This window comes from Tachysurus vachellii, chromosome 22 (genome assembly GCF_030014155.1).
Source record: "Tachysurus vachellii isolate PV-2020 chromosome 22, HZAU_Pvac_v1, whole genome shotgun sequence".
Classification (NCBI taxonomy): Eukaryota; Metazoa; Chordata; class Actinopteri; order Siluriformes; family Bagridae; genus Tachysurus; species Tachysurus vachellii.
Genome location: NC_083481.1, coordinates 12,942,621 through 12,967,550, shown reverse-complemented (window position 1 = coordinate 12,967,550; position 24,930 = coordinate 12,942,621). Strand labels below are relative to the sequence as shown.

Below are 24,930 nucleotides of genomic sequence, written 5' to 3'. Positions count from 1 at the left end.
GGGACTGCAGCGATGGAAGGTGCTTGCAAACTTTACTTAAATAAGGACACAAACCTGTGCCTTTCCTTGTCATTGCAGTCTTATGTACCTTTAGTGTCACGTCACACAACTCGATTTGCATGAAAAGGTTACGATCGTGACATTGAAGAAAATTGGACTTGAGTAGGAGTCAGCGTCACATTTTTTCAGGTGAATGACTCGAAAGCATATGTTCGAATATGAACCAGTATAGCAGCGGACATATTTACAAAAAAGTTTCAAAGATAAAGAACACTGTCTCTACCAGTTTTACCAAAGCTTTTGGGAGAGTTTTAGTATTTATGCAAATATATTGTGCAATAAGGAAATCTTTAGAAATGCTAGCAATCTCGTCTGACTTATTCTCACTTCCCTTCGTACTACTGTGTTACCTTACATCTTGGTCAGATTGTTTAACTCTGGTTTGCTCTCAGCTTAGGGCTCGAATGCAAAGTTCTCTGTCCGGTCTGGACTCCAACTTTCTTGGATTTAGTCATGCAAGACTCCCAAATAAAGGCAAAGGAAGTAAAATCTGAAAATATATTGAAAATGCAATATTTTACTAGCATGTGAAGATTTTTTCGCAACACATATTTTTTTTAATCGAAGATGATTGTGTGTTTAGGTGCTTCTGAGTTCTTATTCTGTTGACGTCGACCTCTAAACCTGCGCTGTGAACAACTTCACAATGCATTCAAATTCTTTAACCTTGAACGTAGAGGTTACATTAGGGCCTCATTTTTCTAAACTCATGCCTGCATTTCTTGACTTAGGAAACAATCGTCTTTTCATGCCATCTTGTTTTGAAGAGAAATGCTTCAGAGCTTGAGAACCTCCTTAGCAAAATAAAGCAGTTGAAGCTTTTCCAGGACATAATTAGCTTGATTTTAGCCTCCAGATATTTTCATTTTGCGTCTCTCTCTCTCTCTCTCTGTCTCTCTCTCTCTCTCTCTCTCTCTCTCTGTCACTCTCTCAGACAGTGTGACTTGACTTTGAATACAGTTTGAATTGGATACAAATTAAATCGCAACCTCACCATAACCTTAACCGTTCTTGTCCCACGCATGCTGAATGATGTAAATTTAGACGAATTTGAAACACAGTTGTTGTTGTAAGCAAGCTGTCAATTGTTGCTCTGTGTGTGTGTGTGTGTGTGTGTGTTCCTGCACTTCTGCAAAATTTCTCTTTGCTTTTCACCGACTTGCCTCACAAACAAATCTGTTACTGAGGAAAAGATGACAAATAAGAGAAGTTAGAAACATCTGCAAATTTATTGCACTGCGCCTCCCCCACCCCCACCCCTTTTTTTTTGCCCCCCTTCCCTAACACCACGTTTCTCTTTCAGCGGCGACTTTGTGAACCGTCCAAAGCCGCTATAGACAAACAGGTGGGGGCCATCTTGCTCATTCATGTGTTGTGCGTCTGCTGCTTTTCCCCCAATAATGAATCAGAAGCTACAGTGTGGCTCAAAACCAAATTCTCTAATCACACAAAAATGTCCCGCTTTTGACTCCAGAGCCGATTTTCCACTTGAGTCGCAGATTCCGAGGGTTTCCTGCCTTCGGGTCTTCATCCTCTCTCTCTCTCTCTCTCTCTCTCTCTCTCTCTCTCACTCTCTCTTTCTGTAAATGAATTGAGGCTTAAAGGGATCTTCGGTTTCTCTCTCTCTCTCACTCATGTCATGTTTGGTCTCTATTAAAATCCCGACACTATGTTCACACAGTACTGCTAATTACAACACACGCTCTCATGATTAGGAATCGAAACCCCGTTCCTGCTCTCCTCTAGCATTTTTGGGCGATGTTTATCCTGATTGAATTAAAAAATAAATAAATAAATAAATAAAAAAAAAAAGGAAAACACCAGGAACTGGATTAAGGAGGAAGTAAAGAGGAAGTGTTTCAATTACACGGTGACTGCATATGTGTGTCTGTTGTATTGTGAGTATTGAGGATTTTGTGTTTTTAGGCAGCATCCACAACTTTAAAACTAGGCTATGAACAAGACAGAAGTTTCAAATGTGCATTCAAATACTTTAACCTTGAAATCTCTCCTCGCAAATGTGGCAGTACTTTTTTTTTTTTTTTTTTTTTTTCATCTTTTGAATGTTTGAGTGTTTGATAGTTTGAGGTCTATAGCAGAAACCGCTGGGGAATTAATGTCATTCATATGCCCTGCGGAAATTACTTTTGAAATGCATATAATCTAAAACATGCAAATGAGGCTGACTTTATGCACCCTGTTTAATATGAATTATCATTTTCTGAATACCTATTATTACTGCGTACATTTCTCCAATTATGTTGTTCTTTTTTTGTCACTTAGGAGCAGTGGCACGCACGCACACACACACAGACATGCACGCACACACACACACACACACACACACGTGTGCACAAAAGTATGACACCCTCCCATTGAGACAGAGAGATAGAGATAAAGTGAGAAAGAGAGGGCAAGAGAAAATGGAGATAAAGAGAAGTAGAGAAAGAGAAAGGCTGAAAGAGAGGGAGGCTGAGAGAGAGGGGCTGAAAGAGAGAGAGAGAGAGAGAGAGAGCGAGAGAGAGAGAGAGGCTGAGAGAGGGAGAGAGAGAGAGGGAGACGGGGGGAGAGGCTGAAAGAGAGGGAGGCTGAGAGAGAGGGACTGAAAGAGAGAGAGAGAGTCTGAGAGTGAGAGAGCGCGAGAGAGAGAGAGAGGGAGAGGCTGAGAGAGAGAGGCTGAGAGAGAGAGAGAGCGAGAGAGAGGCTGAGAGAGGGAGAGAGAGAGAGAGAGAGAGAGGGAGACGGGGAGAGAGGCTGAAAGAGAGGGAGGCTGAGAGAGAGGGACTGAAAGAGAGAGAGAGAGTCTGAGAGTGAGAGAGCGCGAGAGAGAGAGAGGCTGAGAGAGAGAGAGAGAGAGAGAGAGAGAGAGGTGCTGTGGTTCAGTGTGCGTTTCTTCTGGAATGTTCTACCAATGTTTTAATGATGTGTAATAAGTCTGATAATGACACCAAAGCATCTGCTTATATTCTGCAGCAGCATGAACAGAGAGAGAGAAAGAAAATAAAGAATGAACGAGGTGAAAGTTCAAACTCACATTCAGTTTCTCAGTGAAGTAGCTTCTAAATAAAGTGTGTGGAATCAGATAAAGAAAAAGACGTGGATGTAGAAAGTTGTAGAGAGCAGCCATTCACGCATGTTCGACTAATCAACCGAAATATTTATGTAGGTTTAATGTGAAGCATTTTATAGTTTTTCCCTCTCTTTGCTCTTCAGTTTTGACCCTTCATGACAAAGCCTAGAGCCGAGCAATTAATGTTTTTGTCTTTGTTAAAGGTTACCTCTCAAACCCCCCCCCACCAGCACCACCCCCTCCCGCACTTTTCCACTAAATTGAATTGAAGGCATCCTTTTTTTCTTTTTTCTTTTTTTTTTTTCTCCAAATGAATTACCTTCTTAATTTATTTATATTACTCCATGAATTATTCTATTAATATTAGTATGATGCAAATTAGTAACGTTTCCTCCCTTGTTCATTGTGCTGATATTAATTTGCATTCAAGTCTTGAGCTAATTTATAAAACTGACATTTTTTTTTTATTGTAATCTGCGGCGCTGGAGAAAGTAGTAATATTTTAGCTTTCGTCTTTATGATGTATTTTTTGTTTTATTGAAATATAGAAAATGGAAGCTGGCATCATTAGCTGACAAAATAAAAGACTATGGGTGTGGGTGTGTGTGTTTGTGTGTGTGTGTGTGTGTGTGTGTGTGTGTGTGTGTGTGTGTGTGTGCGTGCGTGTTTAGGTGCCTTGGATCAAGTTCAAGTGTAGTAAAATTCAATTAATTTGAAAAGTGGAGACGCTATCATTTCCCGCTATTTCTCCTGTTTTTATTAGGTAGTTATTAAATTTTATTTGATTAAAGCCACTTTGATCCAATCAATTAATTAACTTGGAAATGCACTGTGCCTGTTTCGGAAAGTGATTTATAAAAATGTTTTAATCATATCCACTTTCTTTATTTATTCCGTCCATTCCGTCTGATTGTAAATGCTTGCAGTTCGGAGTAATGTATAGTTACCTCTATACCTCTGCGATAATACCTAGTTTTAACATCGATTGAGTTTATATTCAAATACTTTCTACTTTCATGTCGTCATTTTTAGTTACTAAATGTTTGGAGTACATTATCTGGACTGTTCAGTGTATTAGACTGATATAAATACAGATGTACACTATTGGATTTTTTGTTTGTTTGTTTGTTTGTAACCATGTTTACTAGTTTATTAAATCTTTCAAGCTACAACCAACTAAATTTGTTTGAAACTATGTTTAGAAACTAATAGCTGAGAAAGATAGATAGATAGACAGAAAGACATACAGATAGAGACAGACAGATCGATAGAGAGACACATAGACAGATAGATAGACAGACAGACAGACATCATGTCATTATTTCAGAAGTCTAGGCCACGCCCACTTCATGGTTTAATTCCAAATCCAGTTATGAATATTTGGAGCACTAAACGCATACAGATATACTCTAGGTAGTGGCAGGTAGTGTGTTACAGTCCTCACACACATCTTTTCCAGCTGTCCATTTAAACACACAATCATCTGTCTATCCCAACACCACTCAGCGCCGTATTCATTTGCTTTCTGTCATTCACTGATGGTCATAGCTGATAACGAGCACATTACAACAGTTAATCTGAGCTTGACTTTGGAGCTGCGGGTTTGATCCGTCATGGCCAGGGATCCACCTTCTTCATGTTTAACGCATGATGTATTCTTGTTTATTAATATTTTTCGCATGTATCATATGGCATTGAAAGTTGTTTGTTTTATCTAATCAGTGAGATTCTTAAAAAACAGCTCCCTCCCTCGCCCTTGTCTTTTTTCTCACTAGAATCGCGGTCAGTCATCCGTTTAAACTTCATCCTGGCAAGAGCTGTGCTTTGAAGGATGAATTCATAAACCACAAGCTCCAATTGTGTCAGATCTTTAAATGGAATCATCTACATTAAACGCATTGTGCATGTGCACGAATCTCGGTGAGGTGTCTGCTAACTTTCAGCGTTCTGTAACTGATAAACGTGATGTCAGTGAGCAACGTGCACCTTTTCTAAATATTTGCCAGGATCTACACATGTCTGATGGAGACAGAGCCTCGTATAGCAATCTCCACACTCTTAAACGTCAAGAGTGGCCTGGAAAATCACTTACTGCAGGTCAGAAAAGAGAGAAAGAAAGAAAAAAAATGGGGTGGTGGTGGTGGTGGTTGAGTGCATGTTTGCCCTGGTGGCTTGCATACACTCACACCCTCACACGCACACTCTCTCGCTCTCTCTGAAACGATCTCATCAGGCCGGAATGTCGGCGGTGTTTACCTATCGCGACGGAGCCCACCTGATTGAAGAGCTAATCTTTATGGGCTCCACAAACAGGACTTTGCCTCTTCTGCTTCAGGACCGAATATGGCCAAATATGCATGGCGAGAGCACCATATGGCACATACAACCACTTATTTTCTTTTCCTTTCAATTTATTTTAATCATGGCAGATTCCTGTCCTTTCATAGTTGCCCTCCTTTCCTATACCCAGTGTGAATCTTCTTTTTTTTGCCACTGTAAAATGTCCTTGATAACTGAATTGTCCTTTACACACTTGACGTGGTTATTGTGATTGTCTGCAATTAGACGTTCTCCTCCGAAGGCTTAACAGAGATGTGAGTGTGTGTGTGTGTATATATATATATATATATATATATATATATATTATGTATGTATAAGCGCAGCAAAATCCCATGATGCGAGCTAGCATGGGTTCATAAGTAAATTCTCCATTCTCCAGAATGTAGGACGTTAATGTTTAACCTACAGACGCTATTACCATGAGATCAAAGTTGCATCATAGGCATTATGAATATAGATGGATTTGTTCGGTTTTCTCCCTCCTTTTATTCCCTCTTTTCGTCTCGCTCTGCATGTTGAAAATGAATCGGCTATCTTTAGAGACGAGACGATCTTGATTTGCACTGAGGTAATGCAGGGTTGCCAGTTCAGTAAAATTTGTGACACCAGGATTCAGTTCCCAGTGTTTGCCCAATGTTTGATAGACTTTAAACAGACAGACAGAAACCCCTTCCTCACACACACACACACACACACACACACACACACAAACACACACACAAATGGGGTTGTCTAACACGTAGGGACAGTGAGGACTAGAACATGTCTGGAGAATCCTCTTTGAAGCAGAGCACAGAGCAGAAGAAGGGATCAAGTGCTGCTACATCTATGCGTTTTGTGTACTAATGAGTCTCACCTGCATATCTTGGACCTGCTCCAGGCGATCACAAGAGAGAAAAGCTCATGACAACACACTCTAACACACGAGACTTACATTTAAGAACATCTTGTAGCATGCGTGGAACCCCAAACGATGTACATCTACAAAGCACTCAAGATGTCCTTTCCCCTTTAGTCACATCTGAAATTCCACAGCAGCATTCAAAACCTCATTTCTTTAAGCAAGTGCCCAGACAAAAGGCCCTCCAATCTGGAGATGCAGAATATTGGTTCTTTTTTTTTTGTTTTTTTTTAATGGCACGAGTGCTTCAAGAGAGTGGACAGAGGGACAGCAGATGAATGGCGAGTTGAACATGTCGGAGAAAAATGGCCACCTTGTTAAAAAAAAAAAGAGAGAGAGAGAGAGAGAGAGAGAGAGAAAGAATCGCATGAGTGCTTGGCTAAGCGGTCTTCAAACGTAGCGCTTTCCTTTACTGTCAGGACATTCCTGAGAGGCTGATCGCTAATGAGAGCTGGGTGGCTGAAGCGCTTTGATGCCACTCAGGGAAGAGTAAGGTGAAGTCCACTAGGAGACACTAGGAGTTTAGAGGAGCTCCCTTTAGCAACCTTAGCACCCTTCTCTTAGTCTCTACCGTTCATTTGTTCTCGTCTCTGTTCGTTTACGGCTACGTTACATTTCTGTCTGTTTCTGCTGTCTGGCATCACAGCACCAAAATCCTCTAACACATCACTCAAGTTATGGGAAAAGGAAAAGGGAGGAAAAAAAAGGTTAGGATTAGATTCCCAAGCTTATGTTTGCACCTATTTATTATCAATTCTTTCGTCTGGACACAAACCAAACATTCGTTTGCTTGAATTTGTAAATTTGAAGATCTGGTTTTCATTGTCTATCCATTTTATTGTCATAAAGTTGACATTTGACATGGCTCAAGTTACTGTTACCATTCCAAAGTGGATTATTTCCCAATAACAGCACGTTCTATTCCTATTATACCACAGCTTTTTATAATAATTAACGAACGACACTATACTGTCTTCCTAAAAACTTACAGTTGTGTTTAATGTTTTGGAACGTCTGGCAGATAAGTTACTTCCTGTTATCACTTAGGTCATAGCAGCTATAAACAGTTCGCTCACCAACATCTCCTTTTTTCTTCCTACAGAATCCATTTTGTCAAATGATCAAGAAAGTAGAAACAGATGTTTTGAGAAGATGATTTTTTTTTGTAATAAAAATAGAAGGAAAAAATATATAATGAATATATGATGTATGAATGGTTTGGTGGAAGAACCAAGAGTCTTAGTCCTAGTCAAACAGAAAATATTGGATACTGTCTAATTTTATTTATTTATTTTTTTTTACAGTTGCTCCACTTTAAGGGATCCGTGTGATAAAATGTGGCTTTTGTGATTTATTTATATATGGGATATGACGGCTTTGGCTGCCACTTGTCACAAGTAAATACACAACCTGCATACATTACATTACATTACACTAAACAACACACACCTACTGTACACACTCTAAGACTCATTCCAAGTCTTGTTTGCAATCTGCTACTGGAGGAAGTGCTCCAAGATCAACGCTGGTGCCTGCAAGATGTGTTCTGTAATCACAGACTAACACATGAATACATACACACACGCATGCAAGGACACACCTGCCCTCTGCCCCTTGGCCTCTTGGCCCAGATTCGAGGGTTGCTTACACAAATACACCCTATCCTTCCGTACTTTTTTGGATGTTTGTATCTCCAGGGCAGTTCTTCCTGTTCAGGCAAATAAATAAACAAGATTAATACAAACCACTGTACCACCCAATACCCCCCTGAATGACCGTATTTACTTCTAGGGCTTCAAACGTAACGTTTAATGAAAGCTTTAGATGAGCAACAAAGGGAATTTGCACTGATGATTTTATTCACTTGCCAAAAAAAAGGTGACACTACATCCTGTAGCATTAATTCAGCTTCCACTTCAAGCACATTTAAGAATCGGTTATTCCCTCAGGCTAGGCCTCTTCAGTGTTGACCGAATCCTCTCCCTTGCTAAATAAGATGCTAACGGAGGCCAAAGGGGAGAGGGAAAAAAAGGTAGGGGGGGAGTTTGTGCTTCTCAGTGGAACTGATATCGCGTAGGTAGCCTGGGGGTGAATGGGAGATGTGTTAGCACAGTCGAGCCTGTCTATTCCAATCGTGTCAGCTTTGTGTTTGTTTTATTAATAAGGTGCGTTCCTGCGGGCTGACGCAAGGCTGTCGAAACAGGCTTTTGGGGACTTGTGCAAATAAACCTGCATAAAGCTTTTTCACACCAGGAGTTGAGTGTGGTGAAATGCTTAAAAAAAAAAATTCAACAAAGAGAAGCTACAGGTGCTAAAAGTGACACTGTGAACATTTTGGGGTGAAAAATGAGTGGATGGGAAATGTACAGAATTAAATATGTCTTAAAAACTAGTATTATTAACAGGTGATCTTCAATTGTGTCCAAGATTCCCAAGATTCCAGCGGGATTTAGCCCCGGCTTCATCTTTACTTTAAACAGGGCCATGCAGTGGAGCTTTAAAGTGTCAGCTAGTGTTAATTTCGTCAGACGAGACGAGACGAAATATGTTTGTCAACAACCTTTTTTTTCATGACTAAGACGAGACGATGACGAGACTGCACCACTGTCCAAAAACGCTGACTAAGACTAAATTAACATGCATTATTGTTGACGAAAAAAGACGAGACGAAAATGTTTTGTATAAAATAAAAACTAAGATAAAATCTCTCTTCATTTTCGTCTACAATTGTCTCTGCTTTTTCATCAGCTGTTACGCCTTTAAAATATTCACAACGAGTTCGCGGCTTTGCGCTGTTTAGTGTGTGCGTAGAAACAATTCGTCCAAACGCCGCTCAAAAAAAAAAAAAATTCTGAGCGCAATTCCACCCCTGGTCTAGTCAGGCTTTTTGTGTTAAATTATATTTCCTGTCGCTGCACAGGCTCTTTTATTGTAAATGACAGCTTATGTCCCGATGACCGGTCTTTGCATTACGATTAAAAGCAGTATCAATAAAGTAAAAAATGTGATGTGCAGTCAAGTTCGAGTGTTTAAATGAGTGTTTAAACGAGTGTTCTCAACTTCTCACTGATACTTTTGTGATTCGCAGACTGTAAATAGGTTGTATTTTAGGCCCACAGTAAAGTAGGCCTATTCTTTTCAGTTTTTCTGAGTATATTTATTTTATTTCTGATTTGAACAGAAACATGAGACACAAGGCAACCAAAACAGTTTTAAAAACCTTTGTAACTTAAGTTGTCAGTCGGAGTCTGTTGGGCCCCAGCTTTTGAATTGTGTTGGTTAAAATAAAATACTCTTCAGAACAGGTTCATCATTTGTGAATGTGTCTCCTAAATCAGAAATTGAAAACCAGACACATTTAACATTTGCATTCAACAAAAATCATTCAACAAGTGTATTTTGTCAGGTAATTATGACATGTTTGACATGACATGACATGTTTTAGATGTGAAACACTTTTTTTTACTGAAATGTTTATCAGTAATAATCTCAGTAATAATGTGTTATTTAAGAAAAAGACTACAATGTTTTGACTAAAACTAGACTAAAATGACGAGACTTTTAGTCGACTGAAACTTGACTAACAAAATAAGATATGTGAATGACTAAATATGACTAAAACTAACAAGGACATTTGGCACAAGACTAAGACTAAGACTAAATTAAAAATAGGTGACGAAATTAATACTATTGTCAGCTGTAAGGCAGTGGTGTCTGAAATGGTTAAGGCTCTGGGTTGTTGATTAGAGGAACAGGGTTTGAACCCTAGCACTGACAAGCTGCCAGTGTTGGGCCCTTGAGCAAGGCCCTTAATCCTCTCTACTCCTGGGGTGCTGTATCATGGCTGACCCTGTGCTCTGATCTTAATCTCTACAGTTAGGATATGCAAAGAAAGAATTTCACTGCGTTGTAATGCATATGTGAGAAAATAAAGGCTCCTATTCTATTTCAATTTCATGCTAACTGCTAACTCATGCTCATCATCTTCTGGATCGCTAATTCGCAGAGCCGAGATTACACCGTAACCGCATTGTGTAGGTGTGTTGGGTCCTGTAACATGAGAAAAGTAGCTCTTGTGCTTTTGTTTTAAGAATCTAACAACAGAAACCGTGCGTAATCAAAAGTAAAAAAAGTAAGGCAAACAAACAGCTAGTCAAAGTGACACATCATACTGTTGTTGAGAATGAGATCAGATTTTACTCTTTAAGGCAAGCATTAAGGCAACAATGAATATGAGCAAGACTCATAGGCATTATTTAGGCCTGGTTGGATTTGATGTTGCTACAGGAAACTATTTGAGTCGTGGTCTTTGAGAATTTTGGAAAGTCTAAATGAATACTTTCCACCTCTACACACGAGCCTGTAAAAGGCAAAAAGAGAGAAGGCGGAAAGAATGAAAGAAAGAGCAAAAAGGAGAAAAAAAAAAAGATGATCTGACGGGGAAAACGGACAAGCTGTATTTCATTTCCATAAATAGAGTCAAATTTGTCATTGTGGTTGTGTATTTTTTTATTTATTTATTTTTTTAAACATTGGAGCAAAAGCAAAGCAGCAGCGGGGGTTGTAGCCGAAATTGCTAATTTAAACCAGTCTGTCAACATGACGTCATGAGTTCTAACATGCCGTTGCTATAGTCCTCACGTGTTGGGTATTTTGTGCTTAAATCTATAGATAGTTGTTTTATGGAAATTCGGATTAACCGTTTCACCTTCAGGTTTGTAATCAATATTTTATTGGGGTAGATATTTATATTAGGAGCTTTTTTGTTTACAGATGAAAAGCTCAAATGCTGCCCTTCCCTCATTCTGTCACTCTGGAAGACCAGAAATTTGTATTGTTTTTTTTTGTAGAAGAACTCGAAAGCTTAAATTTGAAAGCTGGACCTGAGAGCTTGAACAAATTTGTATTAATCAGGATAAAATTTTCGGGTGATCGAGTTTTATTCTTTTATTATAACCAATTTTTTTTTTAAAAAGTGAACCAAAAAAGGGTCAGCGAAAGAGAAATTATGCTTCTTTCTTTTGTCTCTTTTATCTAGCATGGAGGAAATGGCTAACTCAGGAATAGTTGGAATTTGGTTGTGGGCTTGGAGTGACGGCCCACCTGAGAGAGAGAATGAGAGAGAGAGAGAGAGAGAGAGAGAGACTGATTTTAGATGCCATGGCTGTCTGTTGGCAGCATACAGAAAAAATAAATGTTTCGTTCTGGGAAGAGCAACATTTAAACATGAATGATACAAATTGTGGTTTGTTTCATCATTTCCTGAGCTTGTTTTTTTTTTTCCTCCAAACGATACTTCCCTAAAATGCAATGTGTGATTAAATAAGAAAATAAAAATCTGTAAAGCTGTTCCTTTTTTTTTTTTTTCCTTCCTGCAGTTGTGCACTTTTTGGAACCAGAACTTGGACCAGGTATTTATTCCCCGGTCACCACTCTCGCCTTAGTAACTCTCGGTATCAGCAATATAAACAGGCGGCTTTTAGCAGGCGGTTAGGAGCGCTTTCGGGATTGCTCACTGCAGCCGGCGTACTTGCAGAAACAGGATAGAGAATGAATCATTGGCCCCTCCACCCTTTCGCATAAGTTCCAAAGAAAATCTGCTGATAGGAGAAGTTTGGAGGGAAAAAAAAAAGTTAAAAATTAAAAAAGCTTGCTGTGCATGGACAAATGTGTTACATTACCACAGGAAGACTCTTTTTCTTTTTTTTCTCCCTCAACCTGATTGATTCTGACTCCCTGAAGCAAAGGCAAGTTCAGTCCCATTTTCCGTCCAATTAAAAGGCAAATGTACGTTTTTATTTGCTCAGTTCCCCCCTCGTGAACGCATTCTTTATCTCTTAGATCTGAAGAAGAATGCCCCCCACCCTCTCTTTTCTCTCTTTCTCTCCTGTGCGTTACTCCCCTGGGAGGAGGAATGCATCTTTCAATATTCTGAAAGGTCAAAGTTCAGCTGGAAGAGGGGAGGGCTCGAACGAGACCCAGCAAGCCTTGGTACTGGCTAAGGCTGCCAAAAACAATTACAAGACTCGGCATAACCGCCGTCTCACACTCGTAATCAGGGGTTCCCAACTGATTTATTGGCCTGCCTTTTTTTTTTCTTTCTTTTTTCTTTTCACAAGCTCCCATTATAGCTGAGATCTGTACCCATTACTGAATATGACAAGGCTTCTTAGCATGCTTACACCTCCGACTGCTGCTGTCACGCCGCCTGATCGGATGCTTTTGGCCCTGTGTACCTTTGCCAAGACTCTTGGAGTCGAAGCTCCGCTTTATCACGCTCTCTGAATCGCAACTCAGCGGCATAGATGATCTCATGCGTTCGAGTCTGTGTTGAGCAGGAATACGAAGCTCGGAAGAAAGAGGAGAGATACAGAAAGAGAGGAGAGCGCTGATGTGAAAAGCTAGTTGTTTATCAGATGATCTATAAATCAGGATAATACTCGGGGGGCAGGACAAAGCAGTAGACCAAGACAAGCAATTATACGATCAGGAAGTTTTTCATTCACAATTGCCTCCTGGACAAGACAAAAATAAAAAAGTGGGGTTACCAGGATTTTTTTTTTTTTTTTTAGAATCTTTTGTCCAATAACCAAAAAAGCATAAAAAAAAAAACACACCAAATGGTTTATATATTGTTTTATAAAGTACCACAGTTTGTCTCCAGAGAGTACTCTGGTCCATGTCTTGCCGCATCAAATGTGAAACAAGGACATAAGGATTTTATTTATTAGACATAATAGCTTAAATATATGCAACCAGGAATATAATATGAATGCAGTGAAATACCATAACTTTAATGCTAGCACAAAGCTCTGTCAAGAACCTGTAGTCACTAGTCAGACTGAATAATTCTGCCCATAGCTGCAAAGCCAAAGACTTTCTGATTTATTTATTTATTTATTTATTTATTTCTTGCTCAATGCCACCAACACCTTTCTTCAGATTTAGAGCCATCATCAGGATTTCAGAGATAATAACCCATATCTATATAAAGTCTCCTTCTATCTGCTAATTTGGTTTGTGCTTATTATTTATTGTCTGTAGTTATAAAGTATCTGCATTTAGGCCTGCCTTTTGCCCAGTTTGCTAGCTGATTCATTTACTATACTGAGATTTCAAAGTCGTTGTGGTGCACTGAATCAAATTCCAAGACACTGGATCAAACTGAGCCCAGCCCAGTTACATCAGTCAATTAATTTTTTTTTATTATTTTTTTTTGATTTCACCGATTCCATTCCCATACAGTATCTTCCCATGACTTCCCATGAAAAGGATGATGCCCTGCTATCTGTCTGCCGTTGCTTCACGGCTTGCATTCGAGGTTTATCCAAAGTCAAACCACCTGCATATTGGTTATTGGTTTGCAGGCCCCTATAGCGCCGGATACACCGGCATCCTTTTCAGTCATGCCATCTAAGCTTGAACGCTTCATTAGCCCACTGTTAGCAGCCAAACTTTCACCAGGTGGCTTTGAATGACACGCTTTATGAACCATGCACCGTGATGAAAGTTCTGAAATCTGATTCAACCTCTGTGCTTCACGTGCCTCCCAAGTGTCAGAAACTCTTTTTTTTTTCTTCCTCAGAAAAGACAAGCTGCTCTCTATCTTTTAGCAGTGCAGCTGTTGTTGTGGCTGGCCACATGTGCCAGATAGCACCATGTACCGATAAATCCGCTCCCACAACAAACACAGCCCCATGTTATGCTCTTTATTTTCCCTGTATTTATTCTTCTTCTTAAACGAACGTGGAGAGGATTTCTCAGAGACGACACGTCAAGCCCTCACCTGCTATCGTGTTTTGTTGTTTTTTTCTTTATCTACTCGTCTCCGTCTCGACTCTTGTTTTCCACTAATGAAACATTTGCCCCTTCATTCCCAGGAGCTAATCATCGCTCAGATGCCTGCGTGGCATTTTGTTCGACAAGCCTGGGGTTGCACAGACACAAAGGCATAAACAAAAGCAAACAAAACTTTATTTTTAAAACTGGAAGAGGCAGAAAGACGAGCTCGTGCTTGTTATTAGAGGAGGCACGGGTCGCGTTCGCACATTTGAAGGTTTTGTTATGTATCCCGTGCTCCAGCAACTCTCTCTGTCTTTCTCTCTCTCGTCTCTCCCACGCTCTTTTCCCTTTGCTTCTTAACCTCTACTACTGCATTCCTGCATTGTAGAAAGTTCTGTTTTCTTTGCCATCTTGTGAAAAAAAAAAAACAGGTCTGTTTTTTTTAATGTGTTTGCCAATTGATTTCTAATTAAAAGGGATCTTTGGTGTAGTTGGAGCACATGCATCAAAACTCTAAGTTTCTAAAGATGTCTCAAAGCGAGATTCAGAAATAGAGCTGATTTAACGTGCGTGTTGTAATTTTTACGATTTATTTTTTTTTTGCGAAAAGAAGCAACACTTGTGTGACAATCCCAGGAATGACGTTTCTGATCAACACACTGGAAAGTTTTCTTCAATCAAACATAAGTAAGATCTACTTGGTTTTTTGAAGTATTCGCTGATCTATGCGAGACACTAAGAGCCTCAGGTGGCATCCTGACCCTCTCCAGATCGTACGACATCCAGTCAGTTTGTTTACTGAGAGTTCTCAAGGTTGGCAGATGTGACATTGTGTGTTGCGCTCTATAGAAATGCTAGAGACGTTCACATTCTCAATAAGCCACATTGAATGCTGTTTGTATTCCCTGCTGGCGGTTAGATTTAGTGTGTTTGCATGTTTTTGTTGCAAAACTTGTTTGCTTGCTGAGACTTGAACATGCCCAGAGCTACATCTTAAGCAACCGCAATCGTTCATGGTCATTTTAGTCTTTGTTTGGTTTAACCCCCCTCTTTCTCACTGTCCACATTCACTCAGGTGCCACGTGATGATGGTAGAATCAGCAACTGAGACCATTCGAACAGCGTCCTCCAACCAAAACGGAGTCAGCAGCCTAACCAGCCAGTCGGAGGGCGGAGGGAGAGAGGGCGGATCCAACGGTGATGCCAATGGGGAGATCAGCCCCGTGGATTTACTGCACCTTCAACAGCAGCAGGTGTGTGTCTTTTTTTTTTTCAAGTTAAAAACAAAAAAAACAACCCAGGAAGTTAGTCGCTGGTAGTTTTGTGTGTCTTGTGCAATTCCCTCGCTTGTGTAATGTATAAATACCCGAGCGGTTTTATGAGAAGCAAACTGTGCAGTTTACATTACACGCTGGTTTTCATAGAGCCTATTGCACAAGTTCATTATCATGTTTTCAATTGTACACTGTGCATTTCCTCATCCCTCAGGTTAGGTATTATTCCTGGCTTATCATTGGTGAATAGTAAGTAAACATCCTACATTTGGCAAACATTCCTATTTGTCGAGACACTGATATGAGGGAAGGCACCTCTAGTTTCGACAAACTTTGTCCCCAATACAAACGTGTTCAGCAAGAAAGTGTTTTCCTTCTAGTTTTCTTGATGATCCTAAACCTCATACATAGATATAGACCAATTCTAGACCACCCAGTTCCCCTAACTTATATAATAACATCTACAATGCTAGTTATCTTGTTAGGTAAATTAATGCAAAGTAAGGGAAAGGAAGGAGTATTAAATGGAGGTTGTGTAATTATCCGTTCCTGATAAACCCACCTTCCTTCAGCTACCAATTGCTACCAGTGACGATACTCACGTGTGTTTCCCCTGAGACACGTGAAGCCAAGTGTCTAGTGTTCCTAGTGTCGCTTAGAGTAAGAAGGAAGGAGAGAGTACGTGATCTCTTGGCGTCAACAGAATAGGGGCTCGAGATTCCCTGATGATTTTCTTTTGCGCCACTCAGGACGAATTCTGAACGTAGCACTATGTTTTTTTGCTGTCAACAAAAATTCTTTGGCCAGTGTTTTGGCTTAGAGCTCTAGTGTTCTGTTGTCACATCATTAAATATTATTTGACTATTAATTTTTCTCTTATGCTAAACGATGAGGCCTAGCTGACATGTAGTGTACGCTACAGTTACAGCATCGAGGTGTATCACATTGCTGTAAAGTGCATTATATTTGAAAAAAAAAAGAAAATTAAATGCACTGAATGAAAAAAACATTTATTTTTCCTTTCCTGTCACCCAGGTTAGTGATACAATCTCTTATAGTGTTATGGTTAATAAAAGCAATGGAGGAACCGTGGGAATTTGTGCACTTCTGATCTTTGGTTCCTCTCCAGTTGCTTATTGATCGCCGCAGTCCCTGACCACAGTGTAATTCTGTTAATGCCTCTCAACAGCCATGTTGCTTTAGATGACACGTCAGCACGAGTAATGTTGCACCCTGCTCTCTTTTCTGCTCTGGCCCATGCGTCAGTGTCTCCCCTGTCCAGCGCGTCAGCTGGAATTTCCTCACTGCTTCCCGGACCCTCTTGGCCGAAACACTTTCATTTTTCGCTCACACCATCCCCCTTAAACACAAGGCGTTCTGACCCAGCCAACAGGAGCTGCGTCGCCATACCGATAGCCCGATAGTGAGGCCGCGAGAGATTTGTTGTGAATCAATTTGTTGGTGAAACTTTCAGCCACACGATCTTGACTTCGCCAGTTTGCTTCTGAAGTAATATCAGTAAAGGATTTGAAAAGGATTGCAAAAGGATAACAGAATGACCAGCGTCTGTTAGCTGTCCTTAGACGGCCAACCAGTTTAAAAGTTACCAGATGGCCTTTAGTTTGAAGGCCTCTACCAAAAGAGAGAGAGAGAAAAAGAGAAAGGAACAGACCCCATCTTTCCAAAACCTGACCCATCCCCTTCACATTTCCCTGCTTCTGTAAATTGAAATAAGCAAGAGGAATTCTAATGAAGGTAATTGAAGAGAATTGCTTTTCCTCTTTGGTTCCCGTTGCCGATTTAGGCGTGTGTGTTTGTGTGTGTGTGTGTGTGTGTGTGTGTGTGTGTGTATGTGTGTGTGTGAAGCCTCCCACAGAGTAAGTGAGAAGCTTTACCTCACACAAGTGGGCCTTTCTTCCATGGCAGGACTGTGTTATTGCACCTGTGTGTGGTCACGTGAACCAAACCTTTAATTAGAATGAGAAATGGCCAGTAAGTCCTACACCAAACCATTCCCAAAGTCAAATACATGCCATCCACAACCTCACTAACGCACACCGTTTTCCTTTTTCCCCCCGGCTTCTCATTGCCTCACCCACTCGTTGTTGTTTCTGCATTATCTAGAAAGTTACACCTGGCCTGTTTAGCAGAACTAGCTAATAATGTAGGACAAGAAAGAAAATAGATATTTGGAAAATATGAAGTATTTGCCAAAAAAAAAAACAAAAAAACGTTCTTTTAATTTGAATAGCTTATCTTGCTACTTGGGTTTACATGATTGTAGTATACTATTGCAGTTGACCATGTATTTATTACACATGTGATTTCAACAGAACAATCTAGAAAAAATAAAATAAACAAAACACTATCATTAATTCTTAGAAATCTAGATGGATTTAAAACTTTGGCTATACATTCATTAGCTTCATGTATGACAAATACATACATTAGATTTTCAAATGTGGAAACTTGTTTTGTCACATTAACTAAAGCTAAAGAAAGCTAAAGCTCTAAAGTATGTCTCTCTTTACATGACCTTTGAAAATATTTTTAATAAAATTATAATTAAGTGTATTAAACATTTTTAAATAAATTCTTAAAAAGTGATCTGATTTGTTTTTAATATATAAACTTTTTATCTTGTAGTACAGTGATCCATGTTTTGGTAAAACATTTACACTTGTTTCCATGAGTGGAAATGAATTCACTTAAAAATATCACTTAAAATAATATCATTTCAATTCTACAGTTAATCCAGAACTATTTAAAGCAAAGTTTAATCCATGGTGAAAGATCCATTTTGATAGCTAGTTAACACTAGTGTACTAGCTAGTTTTCATCTGCTTAACCTACACTCAATCTGCGCCACAACTAACACCGACCAGCACGAACATGAGCACAAATGTGACTACGCCAAACAACGAAACTCAGCTGCGGTAACTTGTCATTTATAACAATAACATTCAGTCTTAAAAAAACAAAAAAACAACTAAATAAATAAATCAGACTTGCTCTGCTGTGTGAACAGCCTCAGACCTGTGTTTCACAACCCTGCCCCTAGAGGCCTCTTGAATTAAGTATATATTGATTGAGTTCTCTGCTCTCACTCTCCTGACTCAACTAAAGCAGACTCCAGATTCTAAAAAAAAAAACCACAAAAAAATCCAACAATACAGCACTTCATCAGAACATCAACACAAGTGTTTTTTTTTTTTTTTAAACATCATCAAACCAAAACTGGCAAAGCAGCAGTTTACTCAGAAATGAGTCAGTGGCCGTTCCTTCCTTCAACAGCTTTTTTTATGTTCCCTTTTTAAATCTACCTCCCATAATTTACCAGTGCTTCAATCCAGACTTCTTTTATGTTAACACATGGCATTAGTTGTCATTTAATTGTTGAAATGTGTGTGTTGTCTGAGGTTGTGCGTGTATCCAGAGCCCTTAGGGTAGAGTATATGAATCTCCCTACACCTGCTTTTCTCCTGATTTTTTCATTTTCACAAGGTATCATATTCTCTGACTCTCCCCAAAGACAAAAATTTAGAAGGCCACGCCTTCTACCCCCCAGGGTGCGTGTTTGAGTCTCTGTCACATTTGATGTTGGAAACGTTAACAATACAAAAAAAGATATGTATTAACCGCAATACTTCCTTATAATTGCATGACTTAGATACTGGATCAAATACTAAAACCACAAGAAAAAAGGGTGACTAAAGATGAAGCAAACACCTTAATGCTTTGACGAAAGGAGCCACAGCTTTCTTCTGGATAATCTGGATCAGTCACTTGCCTGAATTATATTTCTCATGTTTTATGGTTGAAATGCTTCAGTTTGCTTTTGTCCTTTTTGTTTTCTTTTCTCATTTGGAGTTCTGAGAAGGTGAACTTGGCATGGAATTTTTGTTTATTTATTTATGGCCTTGTCTCTATTTTTCCCACTACTATTAAAGTTGTAATACATCACAAGAAAAGCAGCTACAGTAATTCACTGGAACTGTAAAGTTGATTAAAAAAATGTATATTTTTTTGTTTGTTTTTTTTTTTTTTTTTTTTTAGAAAATTTTAGAGTCATTGATACAGTGAAAAGGAGATGGAATTCACCTTTGTTAACGCGTTACTGTTACCACCTAAAAGCCTTGTTTCTTGATTCCAAGCTGTGTGTTTTGGTCTTATTAACATCAAATAAATGTTTACAGTGTACAGGCGCTATAATGTAATGTGATGCTATAACTTTAAACTGAGAAAAAAATAATTCTTTACTAAACAAAAAAAAAAATGTATTGCTTGCAATTTGGTGTGTTATAAAAAGGAGTAGAACAGGACAGGGTGTGCAGTTATAGGAAAAGAATAAGTTATGCTCTGTTGATTATTATTCCTCAGCATTTACTTGCTAATGATCGGTTTTTGCTGCGGTTATAAAAGGACATGAGAGCAAAAGCAAAACTAGCTAAGAAAACACAGTAACATGGTATCCAGGTGAGAATTCTACTAAGACAGACAAGTTAAATATCCTACTCTTCTGTAAGAAAACCCTTTAAAGTTTTATATATACGAGACTTCCTGTAAGTTTCTTACAACTTAGTCCGTTGATGGTTTGTGTTTCACTTCTCTCTGGCTCACCTAAAAAAAGCAAAAACAAAGATTGCCACAGTTTTCTCAGGAAGTGCCTCCCAGCCACCCAGTCCAACGCAAGCCCACCCACCTGCCTGTACACACACACATACACACACCTTCTTACTGACTCATACACTCACTTAGCCCTCAGTGCCTCCTCCTCTTTCTGTTTATTGCTTCTGCATTGTCAAACACCCCCCCCCCCCACTTCCCCCCCAACTGGCCACAAAAGACACTCCGTTCTCATCCGCCTCTTTTAACAAACCCCGGCTCTTTCACCTGGATGCAGCGGGAGTGGTGGAACTCAGTGAAGCGGAGAGAGGAGGGGAAAAGGAGGGGGAAAAAATAGACAGGACACAAAGCACTCTCTCCACGGGCCCCTCATGAGCCTGGAAGAAATCACAGACATCTCTGCAGCCGTCACAGACTTACAGCAAATAAACAGAGGTCCCTAAGAGCTATGGAAAAGGAAGGGGGGCAGATGTGGAAATAGAGCAAGATGAGTTGGAGTCAAGGGAAAGGAGGAGAAGAGGGAGAAGGGTGTGAGGTAGAGAGAAAGAAAGGAGGTTAGAATGAGTTGAGTTGGCATATTAGAGGAAACAACTATAAAGAAGAAAGAAAGACAATTAGATGTATTGTGAGTCGATATATATAGAGAGAGATATAGAGGAGGATATGCTGGAGAGGTGTGGACAGCTAGGAGATGAGGGCTAAGAGGGCAAGAGAAAAGAGCAGAGAGGCAAAGACGAGTGAACATGGAGAGTGGTGTCAAAGTGGTGGGAGGGGGAGAAAAGAAGTGAATGAGGGGGGGAGGAAGAAAGTGTAACGCTGAGACGTGTCAAGAAAGGCCTGGGCCCCCCTGAGGAATGTTTCTTCTCTGCTTCACAACCCTGAAAGAAGAAAAAAAAAAAACCACTGCATTGGGGTGGGGTGGGGGTAGAAAAAAAAGAGAAACAACAGTACACACTGGCCAAGTCCTTGTAGTATTTCACCCCCCTCCTTGTTCCACAAATCCAACCACAGGGTCTTGTCTTTTCATTGGCATGAGCGTGCTTCACTTCAAATGCCTCATCCACTTCTTTACCTGCACTAGGATGTGTCTCTCTTTCTCACTTTTGTCTTCCTTTTCCAGTAGGCAGTCATTTTACTTCAAAGCAGGCCTTCAGACAGGATGCTTTCCAAACGGCACATGGCAGGTTACAAACATCGGTGGGACCAGAGCGGCTCTGTGAAGCCTCATATCACCCCTCCTTTCATAGCGTGCACTTGGTTGAGCGTATGTGAGTGTGTGTATCTGACAAAAACCAGGTGCCCTTCTTTTCCTTTTTTTTTTTTTTACCCCCTCCACCTCCTCCACTGCACCCAACTTAGCAGCTAAAAAGGTACCCCACAATTTAAGTTACCAGGAAACCCCGTGTGCTCTCTCCTCCCAGAGGCTTTGAGGCTGAGGGAACTCCTCAATTTACAGGACCTATGTGCTTTAGGAGGCCTAGTTTTCACATAAGCATGGTTTGTGATATCGAGCCCCAGCTAGCAGTGTGTACATGTGAGGGACCGAGGGAGAGATACAGTAGGAGGAGAGACGTACATTGCCACTGAAGTGCAATTTTCTCCAGGAGTGCCACTCAACTGAAACAGAGAGAATGGAAAAAAAGAGAAGGAGGGGGCGGTGGTGAATCGAATTTTGAAGCAGGCTCCTTCTCAAGTCGGCCACTCTGGGTAACCTCACAAGGAAGAATGTTAGGACAAAGGGGCTCTCGTAATTCCTAATGAGTTGTTAAAGGACAGACAGACAGACAGACGGACGGACAGAGAGAGAGAGAGAGAGAGAGAGAGTGAGAGTGCTGTATTTGGCCCTTTGGGACAGTGCCAGCCCCTCAGGAGGTTCACAGTCTTGGCCAACAGACAGCTTGCTTGCTTTTAGAAGGATTTAAGAAGATGCATGTGGAAACCATGGATCTTTCATCTCACGGTTCATCGCATAGATGTAGAGACTGAGAGTATGCTTAACTATTGTCTCTCTCACTTCCTCTTTTCATAGCACTCTTACACGTCTTGCCTTCTCCTTCTGCTTTCACTTCACTTTGCTCTGCACTTGGGTTGCTCATCCTTTAAACTGAACATGTATTTGTTTATACTGTATAGTCCTTTCTTTCCTCTTACTGTTTTTTTTCCTCACTGTGGACCTGCAAAAACTTTGAGTTTTCCTTTGCTCACTCCATTCACTAGCTGAAGAAACATCTTTTAAATGGACATCATATCCTAGGGATTCCAACTCTCGAACTCCCTGTGATAAGGTTTAGACTGTTGCAGTACTTGGGAGGTTTCTACCCATTTTTTTGCCAGTTCCCTCTCCAGCTGTCCAACTGTATGACAACCACCAATCTTTTTAAACTGTTACTGTCTCAATGTCAGAGGGCAGCTGAATATGTTGTGGTACAGCAATAACTACTTTATTTTACATGAGCAAACAGACTACCATGATTACATGGTAACAAATCAAATCAAAACGTCAATGGTGTTCTGGACACCCAGCCATGGTTTGCTGAGGCATCTAGGGATTGAATCTGCCAAAGATATGGTGAAAACCTAGACCATTTTTATAGCTTTTGTCTCCCTTCTGATCAGCTTATAGCCAAATTCTTCTTCCAGTTGATTCAGAGCCACTTGACATCTGCTTGCACTTCCCTCCCAGAGTTACCAATCTATGAGGGCAAGACAAGTACTTGCTCCTGAAAATGTAATGCCCTAATTTTTTAGGGTAGTTGATTGGAGTTCATAAGAAAGGTTAGGACACCTCGCGATGTAAGATACCAAAGATATGGTGAAAGCTTAGACGATTGGCTATAGCTTTTTGGCCAAATTTGTCCTAATTTATTTCACTTCCCATCTACTTGCAGTTTCCATCCAGAGCTACCAGTCTATGAGGGTAAGACAAGTACTTCCTCCTTATTAACTGCCGTCTATGACGTCTCGTAGGATTTTTAATCAGACTTCATAGGCAATGCTGACTGTTCTCTTCCACAGCGGGCATGACCAGTACAGATAATATTTGGTATTAGATGATGCCATTGCCAAAACATTTTCAGAACAAGCATACAAGTCTCTCTAGACCCCTTCATTAATCAGGATCCAGCTTGTGACAGGTATTATGGGGAGTTCGGTTAGACTCACGTAGTGGACTCTTGGTTGGACTACCTAGTTGGCATTCAGTTGGTAATGACCACCTTGCATCAATCAAAGCCTGGCAGAGCTTTTGGATTGGGGTGGTTTTAGTGAGTGGCCAATTGTTTGTCAGCCCTTTCTGTATTTCTTCAAAACTACTCTCTTGTACCCTTTCTACTTTCTGTCCCTCATCCTCCGCTCTCCCTCTATATAAGCAGCTTAAGGCTACAGAACAAAGGGACAGCATGAAGGGAGGAAGAGATTTGTGGCTTTGAATGAGAGTATGATATCCCTTTTAGGAAGGGGATGAGTGCTTATAGCATTGAGTAAATCTAATGATGTCGGCACATTGAAAGGTGTCATCACTTAAAAGCATTCCATACTTTTAATTGCTGAAGGGCTGGTTTTACCCCAGTCGACCACAGAGGGAAGGCCATTCGGAGTTGGTGCCTGAGTTGAAGGCCATTATGCTGGTGGTGCCTGAGTGTGTATGTGGGGAGCGTGTTGCTTAGTCTAAGATGATATGTGATAGTTTCTGTGCTCTAAAGTTGTAGCTTTGTTGTTTTTTTTTTTTTATTTTTATAATGCTTAATTTTTTATGATTTTCTGGTTCCAGGTGGCACATCAGAAAAGTGTATAAGTGTTTGTCTTTTCTACAGCTAAGAGTCCAAGAGAGGAAAATTAGTCTTGCATTCTGGATGGAAGGGATGCATATCTCTATACACTGATGTGTCAATCAGAAATACACCAACTGATTAATAATCATGTGAGAGCTCATGGCAGTTCTCTCCAAGTTTGTCCGTGCACTTGAGGTTTGTGAAAATCTAGGTATTTCACTGCACAAAAGTATGTCTATCAAACCATAACTAACTAAGCTAATAATTTCAGGCAATGTAACATGGACAGCGTTGTGTTGTTAATGTTACCTAGGTTGGCTTTCTTAACTTTTTCAGCTTCATCCTGACAAAATATATAACATTAAACACCAACATGTGTTTGTGACTTATAATCACAAAAACTCCCAGTTTTGATTTGTTACACGTTCAAATATTCTTTAAGCCAAAGGGGCGCATGAGACATAATGGGTTTCACATGTGCTGTGTGATATTCTATATTCTGTCTTTAATGATTTTTTCACACATTGAGTCCTAATTCAGGAATGTGGAGAGGTCATATTTATGGACAGGTTATAAAACTAATTTATGAGTTTTTCCAGGGAAACCTTTGAGAGACTATGCAGGTCCTGAGTATTTGTGTGTACATGTGCGTGTTTGCATATGTGTGTGTGTGTGTGTGTGTGTGTGTGAGAGAGAGTGTGAGTTGATGGGTCGGTGTTCGGTTGGTGGAGGTTGATCAGTCAATTTTGTGTGAAGTGATTTTAAAGGCTGGGCTACAAAGTCATGTTTAGAGTGATTCCCTGTAGTCTGTTCAAAGGTCTATCAATTTCACTCAGTTACACCACAGTAGCCGTGTTTCCTCAATCAGTGCTGATTAATATATATAACTTCGGATTATATGACTGTAATAAACAGGTGCATGCACACACACACACACACAATAATAATTCCTGCTGCTGCACTGAGCCCCTTAATTCAATATCATGTCACATCTTTATTGCATTAGTTCATTTGTATTCATAAAGCGGCGATCAGGATAATTTATACTTGTTTGTTTATAAGTGAAATTTGTCCTCGATTAAATTCTATTGCATGCCTCTTATAAAA

The 24,930-nt window shown here is 40.1% G+C and overlaps 1 protein-coding gene across 4 annotated transcripts in view; it reads left to right on the top strand.

Annotated features, from left to right (window-relative positions):
• The window catches only part of foxp4 (forkhead box P4), a 130,438-nt gene that overhangs the window by 28,581 nt on the left and 76,927 nt on the right, over nucleotides 1-24,930 (top strand). For all 4 annotated transcript variants that reach the window (XM_060857897.1, XM_060857896.1, XM_060857899.1 and 1 more), the window contains exon 2: nucleotides 15,229-15,406. In XM_060857897.1, coding sequence (XP_060713880.1) covers nucleotides 15,239-15,406 — 168 coding nt within the window. In that variant the 5' untranslated portion in view covers nucleotides 15,229-15,238. The remainder of the gene's footprint in view (nucleotides 1-15,228; nucleotides 15,407-24,930) is intronic.